The following is a 26,298-nucleotide window of genomic DNA, read 5'->3' as shown; positions in this document are numbered from 1 at the left end:
CAACACATCATTGAGTACCACTCTTTGAATTTTCAAGCATGGTGGTGGCTACATCATGTTATGGGTATGCTTGCAATCGTTAATGTCGAGAGAGTTTTATAGAATAAAAAGAAATGGAATAAAGATAGGCACAAGCAAAATCTTAGAGGAGAACCTGGTTCAGTCTGCTTTCCAACAGACACTGGGAGACATATTCACCTTTCAGCAGGACAATAACCTAAAACACAAGGCCAAATATACACGGTAGTTGCTTACTAAGAAGACATTGAATGTTCCTGAGCAGCCTGGTTACAGTTTTAAATTAGTTACAGCCACATGAAAATGGTTGTTTAGCAATGGTCAACAACCAATTTGACAGAGCTTAAAAAAGAAAAAGGTGCAAATATTGTACAATCCCGGTGTGCAAAGCTCTTAAAGACTTATCCAGAAAGACCCACAGCTGTAATCACTGCCATAGGTGATACTAACATGTATTGACTCGGGGGGGGTTATTTTTGTTCCTTTTAAATACATTTGCAAAAATGTTTTAAAAAACAACATGTTTTTGTCTTTAGGAGGTATTGTGTGTAGATGGGTGAGAAAAACATATATTTAATCATTTTTTAATTCAGGTTGTAACACAACAAAATGTGGAAAAAGTCAAGGGGTAGGAATACTTTCTGAAGGCATAGACCAGAGGAACATACTGTATGTACAGTACAGTACTTGAAAAAAAAAACGTATCATTTTCTGGCGACCACACACGATGATGTGCGGATAAATCGAAGAGAAAAGTGAGCAACTCACTTTCTTACTGTGATTGGCTAAATATTCCCCATTGAGAGCCAATGGATGAGACTCTTTGTTGTTCATGGGAAATGATGTTCTAATACATTTCAAGATATATTGAGAACTATAAGAAACTCTATTGTATAAACTACAACTTCCAGCAACAATTTCAGGGGCGTGGGCGATTTGTGACACTTTTTGTTTTGCAGCAAGAAAAACATTACGATTGTTGTAGCTAGTAAATGCCACTTTTTGGTAACATAGATATTAATGGTATATATATTGTTGGAGTATTCTTTTTTTTTTAGATAGAGGGGAACATATTAAAGATTTATCATCCCGATGTATTTATTTGTAACTAGCTGGCTATTCAGTGGCCGTTAACTAGCTAGCTTAGCTAGCTAGCCGGTTCGGGTAACGTTAGCTAAGTCACATCGCCTATTCTTGGTTGCCCTTTCGCCAGTAAAAAGGACGATTTTAAGATGAAAGGAAAGCTTAGCTAACTGAATGACAAACAGTGTATCTGCAAATTCATCTAGTAACTGTATCAGCATAATCCCAGGGTGGGTGGCTTTTGACCTAGAGGGCACAGTCTTGCTATGGACAGCTAAGAAGAGATTGGTTGGATGTGATGGTCATGTAACCATGTCTTGTAAATCCACCAAAGTTGCACCAAGTGTTGATTTCGACCATAGCTGCTCGGACAGTGTGGAATATTTGACACTTAATTTCGGCCCATTCGAGACTGTCCATCGCTGGAGAAGGCTCCCACCGTGTGATGAGTTTGTCGGTGCCAGGTGAGTTGACAACTAATGTCATTATACATTTCTTTGTAGCTAGTGCTGCGGTGCTGACGACAATGTTGTTAGGCTATTCCTTGTGATTGCTGGTGTGACCATTGTGACAGTTGCACATGTAAAACATATTTTCAATTCTGCAGACGCAGCAAGCACACCGTTGTGGCATACAGGGATGCCATATATGTATTCGGGGGAGATAATGGGTAAGACATGTTTGAGTCACATATTCATGTGGTTGCATTGCAATGTTGAGGTCGTGTGGAAATCCTCAATGATCTAACTAAGCCCCTATTGACATCTGTCAGGAAAAACATGCTGAATGACTTGTTGCGCTTCGATGTGAAGGACTGCTCATGGTGCCGGTAAGAATCACCTTCACAAATTCTTTAAATATACCGCGCCTTCTGAAAGTATTCACACCCCTCCACATTTTGTTGTGATAAATTGAAAATGGTTTGAATTGAGATTTTTTTTGTCAATGGCCTGCACACAATGTATGCGCGCACGACTGTATGTCGTTTTGGATAAAAGCTTTTGCTAAATGCCACTTTATTATGATTTTATATATGTAATGTCAAAGTGGTTTTATGTTTTTAGATTTGTTTTCTCAAATTAATTAAAAATGAAAAGCTTAAATGTCTTGAGTCCAAAAGTATTCAACCCCTTCGTTATGGCAAGCCTAAATACATTTGGGAGATAACATTTGCTTAACAAGTCACATAGGGGGATGGTGCCAACAGAGAGGGCTGCCTTTCTTCCAGCTCTTAGGAAACTTTGCAGTATTCTTTTTTTTCTCCCTTTTATTTCTCACATTATTAGCCCAGAGAATGTTTTGTGTTACTACATACAGCCAGGGCATTTTTACAAGCATTTTGTTACACCTGCAATAACATCTGCTAAGCACAGGTATGTGGCCAATAAAATTTGATTTGATAAGTTGCATGGACTCACTCTTGTGCAATAATAGTGTTTAACATAATTTTTGAATGATTATCTCATCTCTGTACCTTAAACATACAATTATTTTTAAGGTCCGTCGGTCGAGCTGTGAATTTCAAACACAGATTCAACCACAATGAGCTTTTCAAATGCCTCGCAAAGTGCACCTATGGAAAAATATATATATATTCATTTGAGCATGGTGAAGTTATTAATTACACTTCGGATGGTGCATCAATACATCCAGTCACTACAAATAAACATGCGTCCTTCTTAACTCAAGGGAAGGAAACTGCTCAGGGATTTCACCATGAGGCCAATGGTGACTTTAAAACAGTTCCAGAGTTGAATGGCTATGACAGGAGAAAACTGAGGATTGATCAACAACCATGTAGCTACTCCAAAATACTAACCTAATTGACTAACCTAATTGAGTGAAAAGAAGGAAGTCTGTACAGAATACAAATATTTCAAAACATGCGTTCTGTTTGGAACAAGGCACTAAAGTAATACTGCAAAGAATGTGGCAAAGCAATTCACTTTTTGTCCTGAATACAAAGTGTTATGTTTGGGGCAAATCCTGAGTGGCTGAGTAACAGTTTTGACTTAAATCTAGTTGAAAATTTATGGCAAGATGTGAAAATGGTTGAATAGCAATGATCAACAACCAATTGGACAGAGCTTGAAGAATTTTGAAAAGAATAATGGGCAAATGTTGCACAATCCAGGTGTACTCAACAGGATTCAACCTGTCTCTAATTATTCTCTCTTGTTTTGGTCTCTCCACAGTAGATATGCTGCCATTCTGTCAGTTAAACCACCTCAAGTGGTAGTTTAGAATTAAACTTCAATCTAAGTTTATATTTTTCCAAAAATTCTTTTAGCAACAGGCTTAAATTTAATCTAGTTTTAAAATGAAAACTAAACTTAGATTAGAGGAATGATTTAATTTAAAACTAGGTTTAAAATTTGGTGCAACAAGATTAATAGATTAACCTTGATTTAACCCAGTTTAAGTGTTAATCCGTTGGTGCAACGCACCCTTAGAGACTTGCCCAGAAAGACTCACAGCTGTAATCACTGCCAATTGTGCTGCTACAAAGTATTGACTCAGGGATGTGAATACTTAGGTAAATTAGATTTCTGTATTTCATTTTCACAACATTTGCAAACATTTCTAAAACCATGTTTTGACTTTGTCGTTGTAGGGTATTGTGTGTAGATGGGGGGGGGGGTGGATTTAATCCATTTTGAATTCAAGCTGTAACACAACAAATGTGGAATAAGTCAAGGGGTTTGAATACTTTCTGATGGCTCTGTACATGACACTGACAACACTGTTCTATAAGATCCATCATACTTGAACTGAAGGCTGATAAACTGAATGTGTTCCAGAGCCTTCACCACCGGCACGCCACCAGCACCCAGGTATCACCATTCTGCCGTGGTGTATGGCAGCAGCATGTTCGTGTTTGGTGAGTTTTTCTTCAATGCCTGCTAGTTTATGTTCATTTAACTTCATGTGTGGTCCGTAATAGCTTTAATCTTGTATTTTAACTTTTCAGGGGGCTACACTGGCGATATCTACTCAAACTCCAATCTTAAAAACAAAAATGACCTTTTTGAGTACAAGTTTGCAACAGGACAGTGGACGGAGTGGAAAGTGGAGGGCAGGTAATTTGTGATATAGGGAAGTACAATATATACATGTGCTAGTCTGTCATATTGCTTCAAGCAGTGGTATAATCATGTCTTTGTTTTTGTTTCAGTTTGCCTGTGGCCAGGTCAGCACATGGTGCCACAGTGTACAGTGATAAGCTATGGATATTTGCTGGCTACGATGGAAATGCCAGGTAGGTTTGTTTGACAATTGTGTCATATTTATTGACAATGTCCTGATGTTTACATAAAAATATAACTGATTTGATGGTTTGCCCTACCTGCAGGTTAAATGACATGTGGACCATCAGTCTTCAGGACCGAGAGCATGCCTGTTGGGAGGAGGTCATTATGCAGAACCTTCTCTTAACGAAGGGACATACACAGGAGAATCTTCAAGCACACTCAAGTTTATAGACATGCAACCAACCACACATAATGCATATACATACAGTGCCTTTGGAAAGTATTCAGACCCCTTGACTTTTTCCACATTTTGTTACGTTTACAGCCTTACTCTAAAATGTATTAAAACATTTTTTTCCCTCAATCTACACACACATAATGACAAAGCAAGAACAGGTTTTTAGAAATTTTTGATCGTTTATTTATATTTATAAATGATAACATTTATATTATAAATGATCACATTTATATTAGTATTCAGACCCTTTATCAGTACTTTGTTGAAGCACCTTTGGCAGCGATTACAGCATACTCTTCTTGGGTATGACGCTTGGCACACCTGTATTTGGGGGAGTTTCTCCCATTCTACTCTGCAGATCCTCAAGCTCTGTCAGGCTGGATGGGGAGTGTTGCTGCACAGCTATTTTCAGGTCTCTCCAGAGATGTTAGATCGGGTTCATTTCCAGACTCTGGCTTGGCCACTCAAGGACATCCAGAGACTTGTCCTGAAACTACTCCTGCGTTGTCTTGGCTGTGTGCTTAGGGTCGTTGTCCTGTTGGAAGGTGAACCGTCGCCCCAGTCTGAGGCCCTGGGCACTCTGGAGCAGATTTTCATCAAGGATCTCTCTGTACTTTGCTCTGTTCATCTCTCCCTCAAGCCTGACCAGTGTCCCAATCCCTTCCCCTGAAAAACATCCCAATAGCATGATGCTGCCACCACCATGCTTCACCGTAGGGATGGTGCCAGGTTTCCTCCAGACGTGATGCTTGGCATTCAGACCAGAGAGTTCAATCTGGGTTTCATCAGACCATATAATCTTGTTTCTCATGGTCTGAGAGTCTAGGTGCCTTTTGACAAACTCCAAGTGGGCTGTCATGTGCCTCTTTACTGAGGAGAGGCTTCCGTTTGGCCACTCTACCATAATGGCGTGATTTGGTGAAGTGTTGCAGAGATGGTTGTCCTTCTGAAAGGTTCTCACATCTCTATAGAGGAACTCTGGAGCTCTGTGAGAGTGACCTTCAGGTTCTTGGTCACCTCACTGACCAAGGCCCGTTTCCCCCGATTCCTCTGTTTGGCCGGGTGGCCAGCTCCAAGAAGAGTCTTGGTGGTTCGATAATTATTCTATTTAAGAATGATGGTGGCCATTGTGTTCTTGGGGATCTTCAATGCTGCAGAAAATGTTTGGTACCCTTCCCCAGATCTGTGCCTCGACACAATCCTGTCTCTGAGCTCTACGGACACTTTCTTCGACCTCATGGCTTGGTTTTTGCTCTGTCAACTGTGGGACCTTTAAATAGACAGGTGTGTGCCTTTCCAAATCATGTCCAATTTAATTTACCACATGTGGACTGCAATCATGTTGTAGAAACATCAAGGTTGATCAATGGAAACAGGATGCACCTGAGCTCAATGTCAAGTCTCATAGCAAAGGGTCTGAATACTTATGTAAATGAGGTATTTCTGTTTTATATTTTTAATACATTTGCAAAAATGTCGAATAACTTGTTTTCGCTTTGTCTTTATGGGATATTGTGTGTGTGAGGATTTAAAAATATATATATAATCCATTTTAGAATAAGGCTGTAACGTTACAAAATGTGTGAAAAGTCAAGGGGTCTGATTATGTTCCGAAGGCACTGTACATGGCAACAACAACAAAAATGCATAGGAAAGCAAATGCTGATGTCATTTCTGATTTTGTGGTGTCTCAGATTGAACAGAGCGGTGAGATCCCTCCCTCCTGCTGCAACTTCCCTGTAGCCGTGTGCAGGGACAAGATGTTTGTGTTCTCCGGCCAGAGTGGAGCCAAGATCACCAACAACCTCTTCCAGTTTGAGTTCAAGGGCCACATGTAAGTAAGCCAGATCAGACTGAACGTTAATAAAGCCATTCTGAACGAGTAGACACAAAAGAGAGGCATTTAATGACACTACGAAGGGAGTGCTTGTGCTGCTGATGTCCGAGGGTCAGATGACCGAGATTCTGTCTTGTCGATCCTCCCGTCACGCCCAGGTGGACGCGCATCCCGACTGAACACCTGCTGCGGGGCTCCCCCCCGCCCCCCCAGAGGCGCTATGGCCACACCATGGTGGCCTTCGACCGTCACCTGTACGTGTTTGGAGGCGCGGCCGACAACACGCTGCCCAACGAGCTGCACTCCTACGACGTGGACTCCCAGACCTGGGAGGTGATCCAGCCCAGCCTAGACAGCGAGGTATGTGCTCAGCAGGTGTCCAACTGGTCACCGAGTAGGGCCCCTAGTTATTAGTACTGATTAGTCTTAAACCCATTCCCAAATCCACTCCTAGCCTCTACCCCTGTGCAGTTGTAGAGAATGTGATTGGTGTAAGCAATTTGGGATTCGTTCCACTTTGCCCTCTGATAGGGGCTAGGTGGAATTTTCTCCATATTGCTTCAACCTATCAAATAATCTCAGATGCCCAGAAGTGCCTAGGGTGGAAGGGCTTTTGGGTTGTAAATGTATTCTCTATACCTGAAAAGAAGTGAAAACGTGGCATGTTTGCATTGTCATTTGATGTCATAGGTACCCATGTGTCTGTGTTGATCGGGCTGCCAATACTACAGAACATTAGAGAGATGAGTTGCGTAGCAAGCATGAAAAAAGACGGTGGCTTCAATATGCTCCCACAGTGATTTATTGAGACACCTAACATACAACTTTGTGTGCGTCCCAATAAATCACGGTGGGAGTGTATCAGAGTTGCAGACATAGCTTCAGATAATTTTTTTCTTATTTTCATCCAGCACCTTAAAGGGAAATTCCACCCCAACACCATCTTTTGGTATTTGTTTCATTAATTAATTGTTGATATTAGTGAACAAAATGTTTTGTACATCAGCAATCAAGTTTTCAAGATGTATATAACTATCAAAATACAGAAATACAGCCTGTATGATGCAAAACACAGCATCATATTGTGCAAAATGTATCATACTGGCTGTATTTCTCTATATTAAAAGTTATATATCTTGAAAACTTGATTGCTGACATACAAAACATTTTGGTACTATATCAACAATGCATAAATAAAACAAATACCAAAAGATAGGTTTTGGGTGGAGTTTTCCCACTAAGATATGTGCATATTTTTGCATGCGATCCATTACATTTGTGCCATTTGATTTACACGTATATGTTTTGAAGTGCCACTGCTCTCTACCTTTTCCAGGATCCCCTTGGAAACGAGATGACCTCATCTCAAGGGTCAATCCTGGTAAAAAAAAAACATCTTTAATCAAATAGAAAAATGTCTCTCTCTGTTTGCTCTCTCTTTCATCTGGTAAGCTGCCCTCGCCTTAGCTTTTCTTCTCCATACAGTTACAGCTCAAAACAAACACAAAAAAACAACCGCTGTTTGATTTAAGCCAATCTGGGTGGTTCTTCTCCTCCTCGCACATACCCTCCCTTCTGAGTACTACAGAAGCAAACCATCTCCAGAGGAAATAGAAAATAAGCTACAGAGTGCAGCTTTAAGAACATCATTGTGTATTTAGTCAGAATGGAATAGCTCAACAAGCCACTGGTTAGGCATGCGCATAATTGGGGAGCAAAATAATAAGGTATGGCCAAAGACCCCATAGACTAATTGATTGTCCACCTTGGATCTTTGTTTGCCTATAGACCTGTGTCTATGCGGTACGAGCCACTAACTGCTGGGTCATATTCATTAGGGCACATAGTCACAAAAATGCTTTAAAATGTTGTGCACAGGAAGAAAAAAAAATTCAGGTCAGGTAGTCCCTCCTTGTTTCATTTAGTTGTCTTCTGTTTGTTGCCTAATGAACACGACCTAGGGGATTTCTAAAACATGGCTGAGGAGGAAAAAGCCATTGCATCTCTTGCCTCTTGTATCACGAACTGACCTCATCCGCTTTCCTCTCTTTCTAGTCATTTTGAAGGGATCTTCTGCTAAACCAGTGGGGGTCTCGTTTGTCCATGTTGCCCTAATCACTCCCTCTTTCTCTCCCATCCTCTCTCTCCCTCTAGATGCCCAGTGGAAGACTTTTCCACGCGGCCGCTGTGATCCAGGATGCCATGTACATCTTCGGGGGAACGGTGGACAATAATGTGCGCAGCGGGGAGATGTACAGATTCCAGGTGGGTGTCTGTGGGAGTTGAAAGGTCAAAACACACAATCAGCTACCCTACGTGTCACTGTGTTGCTCTGCATGGTGGGAACAATCGACGTATTGATTGAAGAAAATGAAATGGGTTAAATAGGACCATTTAGTCGCTCACTACCCATATTAACCCTTATGAACTTTTGTTATTCTTTTCCATCAGTTTTCTTGCTACCCAAAGTGCACACTCCACGAGGACTATGGCAAGCTGTTTGAGAACCGTCAGTTTTGCGATGTGGAGTTCATCCTGGGAGAGGTGGGTCCTCACAGCGAATCTACGTGCTGCTGGGAGACTGAGCTGAGATTCTGTTTTTAAATAGGCACCAAATACATTTTATTTATTTTTTAAACGGACTGAAACAGGGACTTAAGGGTCTTATAAGAAACGCTCATTTTCGTCTTCCTTTGCTAAACGTTTTAAAACGTTTCCTGTTGCATGCCCTAATGAGCACGACCCTGCGTCGTAGAGGACAAAAGTGGATCAGCTGCCTTTTAATAATTAAGGGATTGTTCAGCATTTTGCTTCCCTTCCTCTTTATTATGACCTCTGCTCTCTTTCACACTCCCTTTTCTTTCTCCGACTGCAGAGGGAGGAGAGAGTCCTTGGTCATATTGCCATCGTGACTGCAAGATGCCAGTGGCTGAGAAAGAAGATCCTGCAGGCCCGGGATAGACAGAGACAGGTAAGTGGAGAGAGCTTGGGTCCTCTTCTCACCTTCGTCACGCTTTAGTCGTCAGTCTCCCATGTATAAATGACGTGGTGGAGCAGAGACACACTTACAGAACTGTTAACATTATTCAGTATAATGTGGTCCGTGCAGGAATCGAACCCACATTGCTGGTTTTGCCAGCACCAGCACCATGCCCTTAACCCACTGACCCAATGGAACGACCATTTCCTTATTATTTGAATGGAACCCACATGGGGCTGGTTTCTGTGACTCAGATTGAGCCTAGCTCTGGACTAAAAAGCCCTTTCAATGGAGAACCTCCATTGAAAGGACTTTTTTTGTTGTCCAGGACTAGGGTTAATAATATGTCTGGGAAACTGGCCCATGAAGTAGTGACTGTTAGTAAGTGTCCTATATCTGTGTGCAGAGGATTAAACAACAGGAGAACAGTGAGGAGGGGGGTGAGGAGGGGGCGGGGGCTGGAGGTCCCAGGGATATCCCAGGGGGCACCAGGGCTTCGGGGAACCAGCCCATGCTGGAGGTGCACATCAGAGAGGCCGAGGCCCAGCCCTTCGAGGTGTTGATGCAGTTCCTGTACACAGACAAGATCCAGTACCCGCGCAGAGGTCAGAGTTCACCAACCTCTTCCTCATACCTATTCATAACCAAATCAACCCTTAGCTCCCAGCCCCCAGGGCACCCCTATCAGAAGGCAAGGTGGATATATTACCATATTGCTTGAACCCAGCCACTCCTCTCAGGTCAACAGGAGTGCACAGGGGGTAAGAGCTAGGGGTTCGATTCGGGAAATATTTACCCCCACACATACTGCATATGAAACCTCTTCAAAAGAGCGCATACATTGTACTTGTCTTTCTTGGATAGTGGCGATTTTTAACTTTTGACTAAAATGTCAATGTTTTTCTGGACTCCCCTCAGGTCACGTCCAGGACGTTCTGCTAATCATGGATGTCTACAAGCTGGCGCTAAGTTTCAAGCTGTCGCGGCTGGAGCAGCTGTGTGTGCAGTACATCGAGGCGTCGGTGGACCTTCAGAACGTTCTGAGCGTGTGCGAACAAGCCAACAAGCTGCAGCTGGATCAGCTCAAGGTAGGACGACCCAAAAGAGGGTTTTTGCTAACTCCAGGTTGTAAAATCAAGCATTAGCAAAAAAAAAAAATGATTCTGTCAATCTATCGCTCACACGACCTGTTCTTCTGTCCCACCATAGGAGCACTGTCTTAACTTTGTGGTGAAGGAGACTCACTTTAACCAGGTGATCATGACCAAGGAGTTTGAGCACCTGTCCACCCCTCTGATCGTGGAGATAGTCCGGCGGAAGCAGCAGCCTCCCCCCCAGGGTGTACTCGGATCAGCCCGTGGACATCGGCACCTCCCTGGTGCAGGACATGAAGGCCTACTTGGAGGGCGGCGGCCTGGACTTCTGTGACATCGTCCTGCTATTGGACGGACACCCGCGGCCCGCCCATAAAGCTATACTAGCCGCCCGCTCAAGGTACTGTCACTACAGGGCTGTGATCATTTGTGAGAAACGTCTTGACATGGATGTCCTAACTGATCCCCCCCCCCCCCACCCATTGCAAAACTTTGTTGCGGTAACGTCTCGTGCCCTACTGAACACGACCCAGGTCTATTTGAATCCCACACGTGAACTACCACAACCTCTTGATCAGAAGTTGGGGTTGATTACTCGTGTTGAGTTACTTTCCCTGACTGCTTGTGTGTCCGTTCTGTATGTGTGCAGGCTTGTATATGGGGTTGATGTGTCTCTCTTTCTCTGGGCAGCTACTTTGAGGCGATGTTCCGTTCCTTCATGCCCGAGGACGGCCAGGTGAACATCTCCATCGGGGAGATGGTACCCAGCAAGCAGGCCTTTGAGTCCATGCTCCGCTATATCTACTACGGCGACGTTAACATGCCTCCCGAAGACTCTCTGTATCCTCCCCACTCGGCCCCATACGTGGCTAGCATCTTCCACATTCATTTGTTATTGGGTCCAATACTATGGGGGAGCCATTTTGTATAATGCTACATGCATATTGGGTCATTAGAAGTGGCAGCACTATCACTTGGCAATACTGATCTTTGCGTGCAATGACAGCCTTGACTCTTGATAACAGCTACCTGTTCGCAGCGCCATATTACTATGGTTTCTCCAACAACAGGCTACAGGCCTACTGCAAGCAGAACCTGGAGATGAATGTGACGGTGGAGAACGTCCTCCAGGTATACTGCACACACCGTTAATCCCCGCTCACGTGTTCTAATCTAGCCTGTAGCTGTATCCTGTTAGTGTGTGCAGCATTCATCCCCCTTCAGTTCCGTGTCCTTCTTTTCAGATCCTGGAGGCGGCGGACAAGACCCAGGCCTGGGACATGAAGAAGCACTGCCTGCACATCATCGTCCACCAGTTCATCAAGGTGGGTGGGCTACTGGTGTCCAGAGCCCTGGGGGGGGGTGTTGCCTCCCTCTCCACAGCTAAACTAAGCCCCTGAGGGGAAACTCTGTGGGGAGTCCCCCCCCCCCCCCCCCCCGTTGCCCAACTGGATTACCCCAGTCTTCCTCTACACAGTGGTTAGAGAAGAGACAGTTTACAGCCAAGCACCTTATCCTTCGTGCTTGTCGGCTCTCCTTACAGTGCCATTCGGGAATATCTTTTTGTCTTAACTAACCAAGCAAAATGCTACGTACCTCTTTTTCTACGCCAGGGGCTCAAACTTGCCACCCTCGAGCCAGATGCGGCCCGCAATTGTCTTGGTAATGTCTTACTTGTCAGGGTTTTCAGTTTTGCACTTTGATCCGCTATTGTTTTTCACTCCCTCTTTTGGCTTTGCTCAACAACTTTGCTCTTCCTGAGTCTTTGTTTGATTGTGACAGTTTTTTATTTATTTGTTGCTTCTCCCCCTCCCCCTTCTGAAGGTGTCCAAGCTCCCCAACCTGAGGTCCCTCAGCCAGCTGCTGCTGCTGGACATCATCGAGTCTCTTGCCTCACACATATCAGACAAGCAGTGTGCAGAGATGGGCTCCGACATCTAGGACCAGGCTGCTCACTTCTCCCTACCACCTACCGAAGCCCTCCGTGTCTGCTCCCTCCCTCTTTAGTCATTCCCTTACACCAGTGGAGGCTGGCGGAAGGAAAAGTGGGGAGGATGGACTCCCCTGCCCTTCCCATTTCTCCTTCCACTAGCAGCCACTGCCTTATACGTTACTGTGGGCCTTACATAGCATTTCTTCATCCTTGTCCTAAATGTCAATTTGTATCTATGCTGGGTTACCTTGAATCAGCTCTCTTATTGGAAAATTATCACCTGAATGTGTACATCTGGGCCAGGCTTGAGAATGCTGACCTTCACGATTGTGCTAGCATGAAGTAACCTTCCGTTCATCCTTGTTCAGTTATCCTGATTTCAGTTAGCATGGTTTATAAGTACCCTTTTTCATCTACTTATTTCCTCATTATATTCATCTTCTAATTTCAGAAATGGTGTAAAAAAAAGAAAGTTGAATTCTCCTGCATAGTAAGAGTACATACCACAGGAGATTGGTGGCACCTTAATTGGGGAGAACGAGCTCGTGGTAATGACTGGAGCGGTATCTAATTCATCAAACATGGATTCCATGTCTTTGATTCAATTCCATTCGCTACGTTCCAGCCATTTATTATGAGCTGTCCTCCCCTTTGCAGCCTCCACTGGTACATACTGCATATGTATCTATCATAGAATAATTATTTATGGTTGCACTATTACAAAATACATTTGACAAAGTATTTAAGACATAGTTGCAGTACGTGGTCATTATTCCGAGGGGATTCGGTTTCCCTTAGCAACTAATTCAGTGTGTTCATTGAATGGCTAAGTATTTCCAACCTCTGCTTCGCGGTCAAGATGGTTTCAGATTAGCTATGGCATGTCTAGTACTTGAGTGGTGTTTATCTAAGCTTGGGAGAACCATGTTTAGTTTAACATTGACATTGGAATTGAATGGATATTTAACATTGGCAAACACAGGACCTATATTTCTAAGTCTGAACCAGCAGCGGCTGTACAGTTTGCAGAAATAAGCCCACTCAAATACTCTGTTTTAGGTATGACGACATGCTGCTAAGTCAAATGTTTGTTCACGTTGGTTGCGTGTACTCAAAGCTTTAATAAATGACCTATATGAAGTTCATCAACTAGTCTATGTATACTTAGCATACACCCCATCTTGTCACCCATAATAGGTTAGCTTTGTTTCAATTGATGTTTTGCTGTGAGGGAGATTATCAGCAAATTTTGTGAAGGCTCCCAAAAACCCAATAAGCAACGGATCTAAAAGAGAACACTTTTTGAAGAAGAACATTTATACAGTTTAACTACTAGGTCTCTCTTTCTCCTGCCGTGTACTGTGTCTACCCGTCCCTGACCCAAAACATAATAGTAGACTGACTTGATTCTAGCACAATGTATCTCTTGCTCACCAGCTGCCAGTAGTGTGCAACCAACATTGCCTTTAGCCCAAAGGGAGATACAGAACCCAAGTGCCCAAAACCCTGTTTTAGCATGGGCAGAGCCATTGAGGACACATCATTTTCAAGTAGTCAACTGGATGGGCCTTCTTATGGGTTAAAGTTCACATGATTCTATCCAGGTCATTAGCCAATTAATTAGACTTATGAGCAAAAATTCCATAACTTCAGGTGGCAGTAAATTGACAAACCAGGCTTTATACCTGTTCAAACAACACACTCCAGGTGGCAGTATTCACCATTCCAGTTTGTTTACCAACTCATAGAGGTAGTAGAAGAAAATAGACTACTTCAGCTTTAGCTGTTGGGCTGCAGCAAGCTGGCGTTTAGAAACTTGAAATATTAGACTTTTTGAAATCCAACAGATATTGAATCAGGGGACCACTTGAGGGCAATGGAGCACACCAATGCTGACGGAGACCTTCAAGTCTGCGCAGGTTAACCCTTGACCTTTGTCTAAACAAATTACCAGTGTGTTCCAGTAGTGTCAGGTTCCAATGATATGTGGAAGATAAGCTTGCACCCCCAAAAACTGTATGACATACTAAATTATATTTTGATATTTCTGTATACCGGTAGTCGACCTTACCGAAGGTTGCGAAGGGAGGGTATATCACATGTAAAATATATTGAATAAGATGATTATAAAATGACAAAACATTATATTCAATATAAACCAACTTAGAGAATACCAATAGTTTTTCAGGGTTTCAGCATGAAATATGTCTTCTTTTTTTACAAACTATGTCAATATGTTTAATGTTTTGGCGTAAAACTGGGAAAGGGGGATACCTAGTCAGTTGTTTCAACTGAATGCCTTCAACTGAATCAGACAGGTGTGGGGGGGCTGCCTTAATCGACATCCACCTCTTCCGCGCCCGGGGAACAGTGGGTTAACTGCCTTGCTCAGGGGCAGAACGACAGATCTTTTTCCTTGTTAGCTCGGGGATTTGATCCAACAACCTTTTGGTGGTGGCATTTGTGAAAAAAGGCAATAGTTGGAAGAGTTGGAGTTAATTGAAAATAATGCCATTGTTGATTTCTTTAATTAGGCTATTTTCTCTTGAACCATATGGTCTATTTCAGGGGTGTCAAACTTATTCCACGGAGGGCCGAGTGTCTGCGGGGTTTTTGTTTTTTCCTTTCACTTAAGACCTAGACAAACAGGTGAAGGAAGTTCCTTACAAATTAGTCATCTTAATTCATTAATTGAGTACAATGATGGAGTGAAAACCCACAGACACTAAGCCCTCTGTGGAATGAGTTTGACATGTGGTCTTTCTACTAGAAACTCATGGACACATTAAATGAATACTAAATATGAATACATTTAAAAAAAAGTTAAGTGTAAATTACCAAAATTATGATAGATTGCCATAGACTTTCTGATATTTACTGAAGATTCTAGTAAATTACCGGTAGCTTTGCAACCTTAACCTTACCATTCATTTTGGATTTTTGGATCTGCGTATAGCTGGGTCTACAAAACATGGCCTAGGATGTGGACTGATTTTGACATAAGGCCACTTTTGAGATCTGAAAACATCTGATAAACTTTGATTGGAGTTTAATATCCGTTTTAAGGCTGCGTTGATTTTCAGTGGAATGTGACTCCTTTTCATCTGTTCTCAATTGATTTCATGTTACATCTAAAATACAACGCTTTCCCTAAAGTCAATGAATGAAAGAGTCGAGGGCTTAGTGGCCAGATAGGATTTCATGTTCCCTGCCAGCTACAAACCCAGAGCTCTAAAACCTAAATGAGGACCTCACCAACTGTTGGGCTCTTGTTTAGCCTAAGTAGTTATACATGAGGCAGCAGTAGCCACTTGGAGTCCATTGAATCTGGACACTCTGGACACCCTTGCGAGAGTTTCTGGCCTTTCCTCTTTGTGTTTGTACCCCCATGCCCAACTTGCTCATGTTTCCTTCCTGTGCACACGCTCCATCCCCAGGATCACACTGGACATATCTGGTTTCATCTCAGAACAGTGCTCATTGTTCCCTACAAGGATATTTATCAATACGACAAAAGAGTATGTCTGTTGTATTGCCTCATGACCTGGGATTATCTCCTGGTTATCAGGTGTATTTTATTAAGATGCTGGATGAGGCGGGCTGGCTGAGTCGGTCCGAGTGCTACCACGGGATAGGGTGTCGGGGTGCCCAGTCGCTCACTGGCTGTTCTTTGGCCAATACAAAGAGAGGGACAGAGAGAGTGTGAGGAGAGTAAGCGACGATGACGACTGACAGAAGATGGTGATCCTGACCGCCAAAATCATGGCAGAGAACTGCGCTCTTTGTCACAGTCGGGGGGTCTGGTCACTACTCTTGTAACCACCTTCATCCCCCTGTGGAAGACCTTGAACTCGGACCTGAACTAAGTGGAGAACTAGTAGTCAGGCCTGTGGCACACCTGCATCTTCACAGAGGAGGTTGGGATATAGCCTTTGAATCCCTCACGGCCCTGCCTTTGGACTTGCTGGTCTCCATGGTGCTCATGCTGTTGTCTGGGCACTAGGGCCCTGACCATGGCGGTGGCCTTCCCAGGCCTGAAGGGAGTGGAGCTGGGCTCTCGGGAGGCAGCAGGGTTTGAAGAGGGGCCTCCTCATTGTCAGCGGTGTGCTGTCCTGGGTGTCGGGGCTCACCACCCTGGCCCGTCTCCCTGGTGGCCTACATGACTGTGGTAGACTTATGGGACGAGAACCTGCCCGATGTGGTTTCATGCTGGGAGTTTGGAGAGGCCATGTTCTCTGGCTGGTTCTCGGGCCTCTTCCTGGTCATTGGAGGCTCCCTCTTCTTTGTGGCTGTGTGCATGGCAGACCACAATCTGCAGCAGCGAGTGGCCAGCCTCCCAAACACCCCCCAGGAGAAGCCAAGGGGACAGCACTACTTAAAGACAGGTTTCATAGTCAAACTTTCAGTTGATCAAGTTATCTTTATTGTCCCAATTGGGAAAATTGTTGTGCAGTTGAGGTTCAACAATAAAAAAATCAAAACAGTGACAACTATACAATCGATATAAACATAACATGAAACAATGAGATGGATAAAAAGGAGTAATAATTGTGCAAAAGTGCAGCAATAGAGAGACATTTCATGTGCAGATTCAGAAAGTTAATGGCCTGTGGGATAAAATAGTTATTGTATGTGTTGCTATTGAATTTGGGAAGTCTGAAGGGAGAAGCGCAAAATTGTCAAGGTGGGGGTGACCAGGACAGTCTAGGATACTGTTAGTTCTCCTCACCATTCGCTTTCTGAACGCCACTGAGCTGTGCCTGTTGCATCCCGCTGAAATTGCTGCCCACTTTAACCACCCTGTACAACCTATTTCTGTTGCAAACATTAAGATTGCCAAACCAGGCCACCTTTGAGAACATCAGTACGGATTCAATAAAACAGTGTCATCATTGTCTTGCTGACGTTAAATGAGTTAATCTTTCTCAGATGGTATGTGTTCTCCTCAAACGTCAACTTGTTGTCCAGCACTGTTCCCAGGTACTTGTAGATACTGACCAGCTCAATGTCATGTCCCATGACCACAGTGGGTGTGGGGTTCAGTGGCAGCCTTCTAAAGTCAATGGCCATATCTTTAGTTTGGGAGACATTCAGTGGGAGGAAGCAGTTCTCACACTATGACACAGAGTCATCTACCACAGGCCCATGCTCAGACTCTCCATCCTGTAGTAGACTGACGACGACAGAGTCATCTACCACAGGCCCATGCTCAGACTCTCCATCCTGTAGTAGACTGACGATGACAGAGTCATCTACCACAGGCCCATGCTCAGACTCTCCATCCTGTAGTAGACTGACGATGACAGAGTCATCTACCACAGGCCCATGCTCAGACTCTCCATCCTGTAGTAGACTGACGATGACAGAGTCATCTACCACAGGCCCATGCTCAGACTCTCCATCCTGTAGTAGACTGACGATGACAGAGTCATCTACCACAGGCCCATGCTCAGACTCTCCATCCTGTAGACTGACGATGACAGAGTCATCTACCACAGGCCCATGACAGACTCTCCATCTACCAGAGTCATCTACCACAGGCCCATGCTCAGACTCTCCATCCTGTAGTAGACTGACGACGACAGAGTCATCTACCACAGGCCCATGCTCAGAATCTCCATCCTGTAGTAGACTGACGATGACAGAGTCATCAGCAAACTTGATGATGTGCCTGTTTTCATATTCGCTACGACAGTCGTTAGTGTATAGTATGTATAGGAGAGGAGAGAAGACACAACCTTACCAACCGGTGGAGGAGCAGAGCTGCTTTGACATGACGCCATTTACTCACACTTGTTGGGGCTGGTCGGTAAGGAAGTCCACTATCCAGCCCACAAGGCTCACATCCAGCTTGATGTGGGAGGAGCTTCTCTGCTAGTATGTGAAGCTGGATAGTATTGAAGGGAGATGAGAAGTCCATGAACAGAAGCCTCAAGTGGGGGTTTTCGGCCCTCCAGGTGCTTGTAGAGGTGGTTGAGTAGTGTTGGAGTGGGGTCCTCCATCCCTCGCTTGGCCCTGTAAGCAAACTGCAGGGGTCCAGGGAATACTCAAGAGTTTAGGCACCTTCTGCAGCTTGAGTGAAAATGTGATGAAAAAAATCCACTGAGTTGTTCTGCACATGACAAAAGTACCTGTCCACCATGTCTGGTCCTGGGCACTTTTTAAAACTTTGGTCTGTTTGAATAGGCTGGTGACACTGGATGCAAAATTCCATTTTGGGAGTAGCAATTGTCCTCATACGCATCTGAGTAATTCCTCCACTAACGTTCCAATTGTCAGATCTGAGATAAAACCATTTAGCTCATCAGCCAGTCCTTTGTGTTTAAACGGTATCATCTTGTTTCCCTTGTCTTGTAGCCCAACCACAGTTCTCATTCCATTCAGGCAGCCCTCAGATTGTTGCTACTCCAGATAGCTTTTATTGGTCCAAACCTTCACTTACCACTTTTGCACTTTCTCACTCTTCAGCCCAGTCCTGTAGAGAGGCAGAAGATGCACTGTGTTGTGGTCAGATGAACTCTCGCTTTTGCACTTTCTCACTCTTCAGCCCAGTCCTGTAGAGAGGCAGAAGATGCACTGTGTTGTGGTCAGATGAACTCTCGCTTTTGCACTTTCTCACTCTTCAGCCCAGTCCTGTAGAGAGGCAGAAGATGCACTGTGTTGTGGTCAGATGAACTCTCGCTGTAGACTTGTAGGCCCCTCTGATGGGGCCATAACATAGGTTCAGGGTCTTGTTGAGGTGTGTTGGGAAGGTGACATATTAATCTGTGTTATTCTGAGTTTTCTTCATGTTACAGCGATTTAAAATGTCCTAAAATAATATTGGGGGCATCAGGAGACAGAGGTTGCATTTTGTGTCACAGTATAAATAAGATTAGCAGCATTCTTCGCATTGGCATTACGGTGAATGTAAACAACCATTATAAATATTTGGGGAAACTCTCTTGGGAGATAGAAAGGTGACAGCAGCTCAATATCAGGTAGACATAGTCTCGTAGGACAGTTACATTGTTGCATCATCGGTGATCTATGCACAAGCAGACTCTGCCCCCGTGATTTCCCAGTCGACCTGCTGTCCCCATCCAGTCGGAACAGACACCCGAATCATTTGATCTCCAAAGACGAGTCAGTCAGCCAAGACTCATTAAAAGCCATAAAACAGGTGCCTCTGCACTCCTGAAGATGATTGACCTTTGCCTGCAACTCGTCTGTTTTATTCCTCAAGGATTGCACATTCGCCAGGATAATATAAGGTAAGGGGATGCGTAGCCTGCCGCTAATGTTTCATCCGTAATCGAACGCCATCTCTCCTCCCCCGTTTACGAACACGGCCATCCTTTCCACGTTTCAGAGCATTAAATCTATTCATCGATTGCCAACACTTTCATGTGTTTCAGAAGAGAGTCCACAGACTTGTTAAGGGGTTTATCCACTGAAGCCGGGCCATTGCAGCAGGAACTCCAGTGAGTATCGTTTTGTTTGTTTTGGGAGTGGCAAGAGTTCCCGAAGGCCAATGGAGAGATTCAGTAACGTTATAATCAACCAAACGAGTGAAAAAAGGTATCTCCGTTTTACGAATGATCTCAAACATTTAGAACATTTGCCACATCTAACTGGACAAAAACAGACTTACTTGGGACTTTACAAACAACATTGTAACAGAAAGTGTAACACAAACACCTGCTATCTGGAGCCGCAGCTTTGAATGCCTGATTTGATTGTTTGAATGAGAATGGTAAGAGAAGCTACAGTTGACTGTGTGAAGTTGACTTCAGACTGTGACTACCTGGGTCTATTTTGAGATATTAAAACTAGGGTTGCAAAGCTACTGGTAATTTACCAATGTTACAGTAATCTTCAGTACATTTGGTAATTAATAGAAAATATATGGCAATCTATCATAATCTATCATGGTAATTTATACGTGAATAGTAAAGAAATAGAATCATTTATATCTGTCTATATTGTCCATTAGCTTCTAGTAGATAGACCATATGGTTCAAGAGAGAATTGCCTAATTAATGAAAAAAGCATCTAATGAACAATGGCATTATTTCAATTAACTCTGCAGCTCCTCCAACTAGTGACTTTTTTTCACAACTGTCACCAGTTTGACCACAGAACGAACATTGACAACAAATACATATAGACCATAGTTCATGATGAAACACAATGGTATTCACTAAACTGAAGTTATTTAGGATAATGTTTATAGCATTGTCATTATATTTTCATTTTATTCAATATGTTTGACGTGATAAAGCCACACAGAAGGTCAGAGATTACTACAGACGCCAGTGATAATCTCAAGTACCCAAAAGGGCCACTTGATGTTTTGTGACAGATTACATCAAATCCTTGGTAGTTTACTGGTACATTCTGAACGTTTCCAGGAATATACCCTCCCTTTGCAACCCTAATTAAAACACATTTTTGAAATGTTTGATAGCCACCATTTGTATATTTTGATATTGTTTGACATGGATAAAGTCCCTGTATTTCTGATGGAAAAGTGCAATGAAAGCTTTTGTCGGTAACCCTAACCTGTTTGCACTCATTTTATTAATTGCATCAGCCTCTGGTCATTGTCATTCATGTGCCTGCTTGGTTTCTGCATGTCTGTTCTCTTGATATGGACAATTCCAGAGTAAACGGGATTACGCTGAGAACGGTTTAAAATATATTCCAAACTAAAACCATTGATTTCGAAGTTGAACATACCATATAATTTAACAAGTAAAAAAAATGGATTGTGCAATATTTGCCGATTTTCTTATTTTCCAAATTCTTCAAGCTCTGTAAAATGTGTCATTGATAAGACAAGCATTTTCAAGTCTTAACTTAGAATTTCAAGCAGATGTAAGTCAAAACTGTAACTCGGCCACTCAGGAACATTCACTGTCTCCTTGGTAAGCCATTCCGGGGTAGATTTTGGCCTTGTGTTTTTAGGTTATTGTCCTGCTGAAAGGTGAATTCATCTCCCAGTGTCTGGTGGAAAGCAGATTGAACCAGGTTTTCCTCTAGGATTTTTCCTGTGCTTAGCTCAATTCTGTTTATTTTTTATCCAGGAAAAACTCCCCAGTCCTTAACAATTACAAACATACCCATAACATGATGCAGACACCACTATACTTGAAAATATGAAGAGTGGTACTCAATCCAATCGAGAATCTGTGGAAAGAACTGAAAACTGCTGTTCACAAATGCTCTCCATCCAACATCACTGAGCTCGAGCTGTTTTGCAAGGAGGAATGGGAAAGAATGTCAGTCTCTTGATGTGCAAAACTGATAGAGATCTACCCCAAGCGACTTACAGCTGTAATCGCAGCAAAAGGTGGCGCTACAAAGTATTAACTTAAGGGGGCTGAATCATTTTGCACGCCCAATTTTTCAGTTTTTGATTTGTTAAAAAAGTTAGAAATATCCAATAAATGTCGTTCCACTTCATGATTGTGTCCCACTTGTTGTTGATTCTTCACAAAAAAATACAGTTTTATATCTTTGTTTGAAGCCTGAAATGTGGCAAAAGGTCGCAAAGTTCAAGGGGGCCGAATACTTTCGCAAGGCACTGTATATATATATACAAAAAAGAAAAGATAAGATGGCTTTGAGAAGTGGTTTTCCTCAATTACCTCAACTAACCGGTGCCACCGCACCGGTGAACCTGTATATAGCCTCGCTATTGTTATTTTACTGCTGCTCTTTAATTATTTTATTTTTTAAATGATCTATTTTTTTAACTTGTTTTTTTTCTTAACTGCATTGTTGGTTAAGGGCTTGTTAGTAAGCATTTCACTGTAACCTGTAACCTGTTGTATTTGGCGCATGTGACAAATAAAATGTCATACAATTTGAAATGGTATCTTATTTTTTAGGTTCCCTGATCAATATTACATAACATAAGGGGGAGCTATTTATTTTCTAATGCAAACTCTGCAGTTATTTCTTTAGTGTAATATATTGAAGATCCCTAACGATCCCTAACGACTTTGGATAGTTGGGGCGGCAGGGTAGCCTAGTGGTTAGAGTGTTGGACTAGTACCCGGAAGGTTGCAAATTCAAACCCCCGAGCTGTCGTTCTGCCCCTGAACAGGCAGTTAACCCACTGTTCCCAGGCTGTCATTGAAAATAAGAATTTGTTCTTAACTGACTTGCCTGGTTAAATAAAGGTTTAAAAAAAGTTACGGCGAAGTTAGGCTAACTTCAGCTACCTAAATATCTATGGGAGTGGTGGGGGTCATGTGGTAGCTGTTAATTTATTTTGTTGCCATCAAGCTAAATGATTGAGTTGATTTGGCCATGCCGCATGCCTCTACTACTCCCATTGATTTTAGCTAGTAGTGGCTAAAGTTAGCTGAAGTTTCTACGGGCTGTTTAAAGACAACCGAACCCTGGATTACAGTTAGTCTGGCCACAAAGACTACTTTCAGCACAAGGGACCGTCTAACAAAAAGTGTTGTAAAATACGGAACTTCCCCTTTAAGTATGGCAATTGCTGAGATTCATTGCTACAGGGAAGATAAATGAATTGTAAGCCTCAATAGATACTTCCAATGTTTTTTTTTTGTGCACTTGGCCACACGAGGCAGTCTGAGTTCTTAATGCACATTTTGGCTCAGAAACAAGGAGCTAGACAAAAAAAAAGTTTGTTTGAGGAAAGACTACGTAGTCTACTGTAAATGTAAAAGGGAGAAAGTTCAAACAATCATTTATCACCAAGTAAAGTAAAATGAGTCACTCTCTGTGTCAAAGTCAGTTAAATCAGATGTTTTTCTGTTTACACAGCCTAGTATTGCCCAGAGAGTGGCAGGGGTTAAGCCTACACTTAAAGCTGCTGACATTAACATTTGGAGATCGTAGCTCGTAAATGAGTCACCCATTTGCTAGCCTGTAGTACTTTAATCTGGGTTTTTGGAGTGTGTGGCTGGCTGTCCCTGGGCAAGTGTGCAGATAGGAGTACTACCAGAAATAAATTAAACGGAGTGATGTACCAGTAATGGCATGTTGTGACCCTCCTCCTGCCTTCGGGTCGAGAGATGATCGGTCATCTTGCTTACCTTATAGTAACAATAACACTTGACAGACACACGTGTGCATGCACACACACACACATTCACACACCCAGTGTTGCTGTTCGTTCTCTATGTGACCAGCAGAGGGTATTTTTTAGCAGAGCAACAATACACAAGAGAGCCCAAGTGATTGCTTGTTTGCAGTGGCTGAGCATTACAGGCAAATCGAAACATTTAATTTGCAACGTTATGGTTCAGGTGTCACCTCTGGGTCCAGGTATTTTAATAGTCTTTGTTTTTAATGACCTATATAATATTTTAAATACTTTTTGTTTACTTTCTAGCATTCAAAATAATAGAAAGCTATCTTTTAATTCCCCAAAATCTGTCAATACAACTCACTGGGACAAGCCAATTTTCTTGCCCTTAGTACTTTAAAGACTAGCAGTATAAAGGACTTGCATAAACAGTTCCATATAAACAAAATCATGTATGATGTGTAATTATTTGTCAATTTTAAGTGTTGTTCATGTTACAAAGAGGCTCAAATGCCTATGCAATTCAAGAATAACCCAGCTGTGTGTTGTTGGTGCAGTATTTCCCTAAAATCAATCACTTTACATGAATTATGATATGAGTCCTTTGCCGTTGTCATAAATGACAGAGGGGATCTGACAATCCCACCTGGATAATAATAAATCATTGTAAATGAACAATTCAATCAGAGAAACCAGCACAGCTATGCCCCCTCCCCCAAGAGCTTGTCGAGGATAACAAGGACTGCTTCAGTGTTCCCTTTTCCCACTCTATCCAGCAAGCAGGGGGAAACTATACTTTTCTGGTTGCAAACTGGTTTTCTGTTGATAAATACATAAGATTTCAACCAAGCAAATATGTCTTTTTCCCTAACGTCTTGGAAATATTTCATATATTGGTTATTAACTGGTCAGATTTACAACCAGTAAGAAATGTCTTCTGGTCGCTTCCTGAACTGAAATATAAACGCAACAGGCAACATTTTCAAAGTTTTTACTGGGTTACAGTTCATATAAGGAAATCAGTCAATTGAAATAAATAAAATGGGGCCCTAATCTGTGGCTTTAACATGACTGGGAATACAGATATGCATCATGTATTTGGTCACAAATACCTTATTTTTTTAAAGTACGTGTGTGACCACCATTTGCCTCATGCTGCGTGACACATCTCCTTCACATAGAGTTGAGCAGGCTGTAGATTGTGTCCCACGCCTCTCCAATGGCTGTGCGAAATTGCTGGATGTTGGCAGGAACTGGAACATGCTATCGTACACATCGATCCAGAGCATCCCAAACATGCTCAATGGGTCACATGTCTGGTGAGTATGCAGGTCATGGAAGAAATGGTACATTTTCAGCTTTAAGGACTTGTGTCTAATGTGCATTCAAATTTCCTTTGATAAAATGCAATTGGGTTCGTTGTCTGTAGCTTATCCCTGCCCATACATAACCCCACCGCCACCATGGGGCACTCTGTTCATAATGTTGACGTCAGTAAACCACTTGCTCACTTTACTGCTCTGCCCGGTACAGTTGAAAGCTGGATTCATCCTTGAAGACCACACTTCTCCAGCATGCCAGTGTTGATTGGGCAAATGCTCACCTTTGATGAAGTCGGTGACGACGCCGAACTGCAGTCAAGTCAAGACTCTGGTGAGCTTGACGAGCATGCAGATGAGCTTCCCTGAGACCGTTTCTGACAATTTGTGCAGAACTTCTTCGGCTGTGCAAACCCACAATTTCAACAACTGTCCAGGAGGCTCGTCTGAGAACACCCCGCAGGTTAAAAAGCCAGATGTGGAGGTCCTGGCGTGGTTACACATGGTCTGCGGTTGTGAGGCCGGTTGGAAGTATTTCCAAATCGTCAAAAATGATGTTGGAGGCTGCTTATGGTAGAGAAAGTAACATTTACATTATCTGGAAACAGCTCTGGTGGACATTCCTGCAGTCAGCATGCAATTGCACGCTCCCTAAACTTGAGACATTAGTGGCATTGTGTTGTGTGACAAAACTGCACGTTTTATAGTGGCCTTTTATTGTCCCCAACACACGGTGCACTTGTGTAATGATGATCATGCTCTTTAATCAGCTTCTTGATATGCCACACCTGGCAGGTGGATGTATTATTTTAGCAAAGTAGAAATGCTCACGAACAGAGATGTAAGCAAATTAGTTTACATTTTTGAGAAATAAGCTTCTTGTGCGTATGAAACATTTCTGGGAAATGTTATTTCAGCTCATGAAACATGGGACCAACACGTTACATGTTGCAGTCAGATAGGTATTTACAGTGGGCAGAACATTTCCACACAGACGGGCATGTAAAGTGTCAAGAAAAAGTATGTGAACCCTTTGGAATTACCTGGATTTCTGCATAAATTGGTTGGTTTTCAAATTGGTTTTCAAATTTGATCTGATCTTCATCTAAGTCAAAACATAGTGTGTTTCAATTAACAACACACAAATTATTGTATTTTTCTTGTCTATATTGAATACATAATTTAAACATTCAGTGTAGGTTGGAAAAAGTACAGTTGAATTCGGAAGTTTACATACACCATAGCCAAATACATTTAAACTCAGTTTTTCACAATTCCTGACATTTAATCCTAGTTAACATTCCCTGTCTTAGGTCAATTAATTTAAGAATGTAAAATGTCCGAATAATAGTAGTGATTTATTTCAGCTTTTCTTTCATCACATTCCCAGTGGGTCAGAAATGTACATACACTCAATTAGTATTTGGTAGCATTGCCTTTAAATTGTTTAACTTGGGTCAAACATTTCGGGTAGACACCCACATTAAGTTGTGTG

The 26,298-nt window shown here is 42.7% G+C and overlaps 2 protein-coding genes and 1 pseudogene across 8 annotated transcripts in view; all 3 read left to right on the top strand.

The window, feature by feature from the left end:
• Window positions 1-935: 935 nt before the first annotated feature.
• On the top strand, window positions 936-13,579 carry lztr1 (leucine-zipper-like transcription regulator 1). The gene is given in 21 exon segments (XM_046350112.1): window positions 936-1,565; window positions 1,709-1,771; window positions 1,874-1,930; window positions 3,903-3,982; window positions 4,073-4,181; window positions 4,277-4,360; window positions 4,454-4,511; window positions 6,285-6,424; window positions 6,586-6,787; window positions 7,764-7,808; window positions 8,582-8,692; window positions 8,879-8,971; window positions 9,303-9,398; window positions 9,814-10,012; window positions 10,326-10,495; window positions 10,617-10,754; window positions 10,756-10,901; window positions 11,192-11,341; window positions 11,527-11,632; window positions 11,746-11,826; window positions 12,326-13,579. Coding segments are annotated over 21 exon segments (2,535 nt in total). The 5' UTR covers window positions 936-1,275; the 3' UTR covers window positions 12,443-13,579.
• A 417-nt stretch (window positions 13,580-13,996) lies between these two features.
• LOC124036035 lies at window positions 13,997-17,869 on the top strand (annotated as a pseudogene).
• A 1,012-nt stretch (window positions 17,870-18,881) lies between these two features.
• LOC124036032 (apoptosis-inducing factor 3) overlaps window positions 18,882-26,298 on the top strand; it is a 50,480-nt gene continuing 43,063 nt past the window's right edge. For 2 of the 7 annotated variants that reach the window (XM_046350105.1, XM_046350103.1), the window contains exons 1-2: window positions 18,882-19,687; window positions 19,832-19,897. The gene's annotated coding sequence lies outside the window, so the exon portion shown is untranslated. The other 5 variants (XM_046350108.1, XM_046350107.1, XM_046350102.1 and 2 more) reach the window with 5 other exon arrangements.

This window comes from Oncorhynchus gorbuscha, linkage group LG05 (genome assembly GCF_021184085.1).
Source record: "Oncorhynchus gorbuscha isolate QuinsamMale2020 ecotype Even-year linkage group LG05, OgorEven_v1.0, whole genome shotgun sequence".
Taxonomy (NCBI): domain Eukaryota; kingdom Metazoa; phylum Chordata; class Actinopteri; order Salmoniformes; family Salmonidae; genus Oncorhynchus; species Oncorhynchus gorbuscha.
The sequence above is the reverse complement of the archived record's forward strand: the minus strand, read 5'-3'. Positions and strand labels throughout refer to the sequence as shown.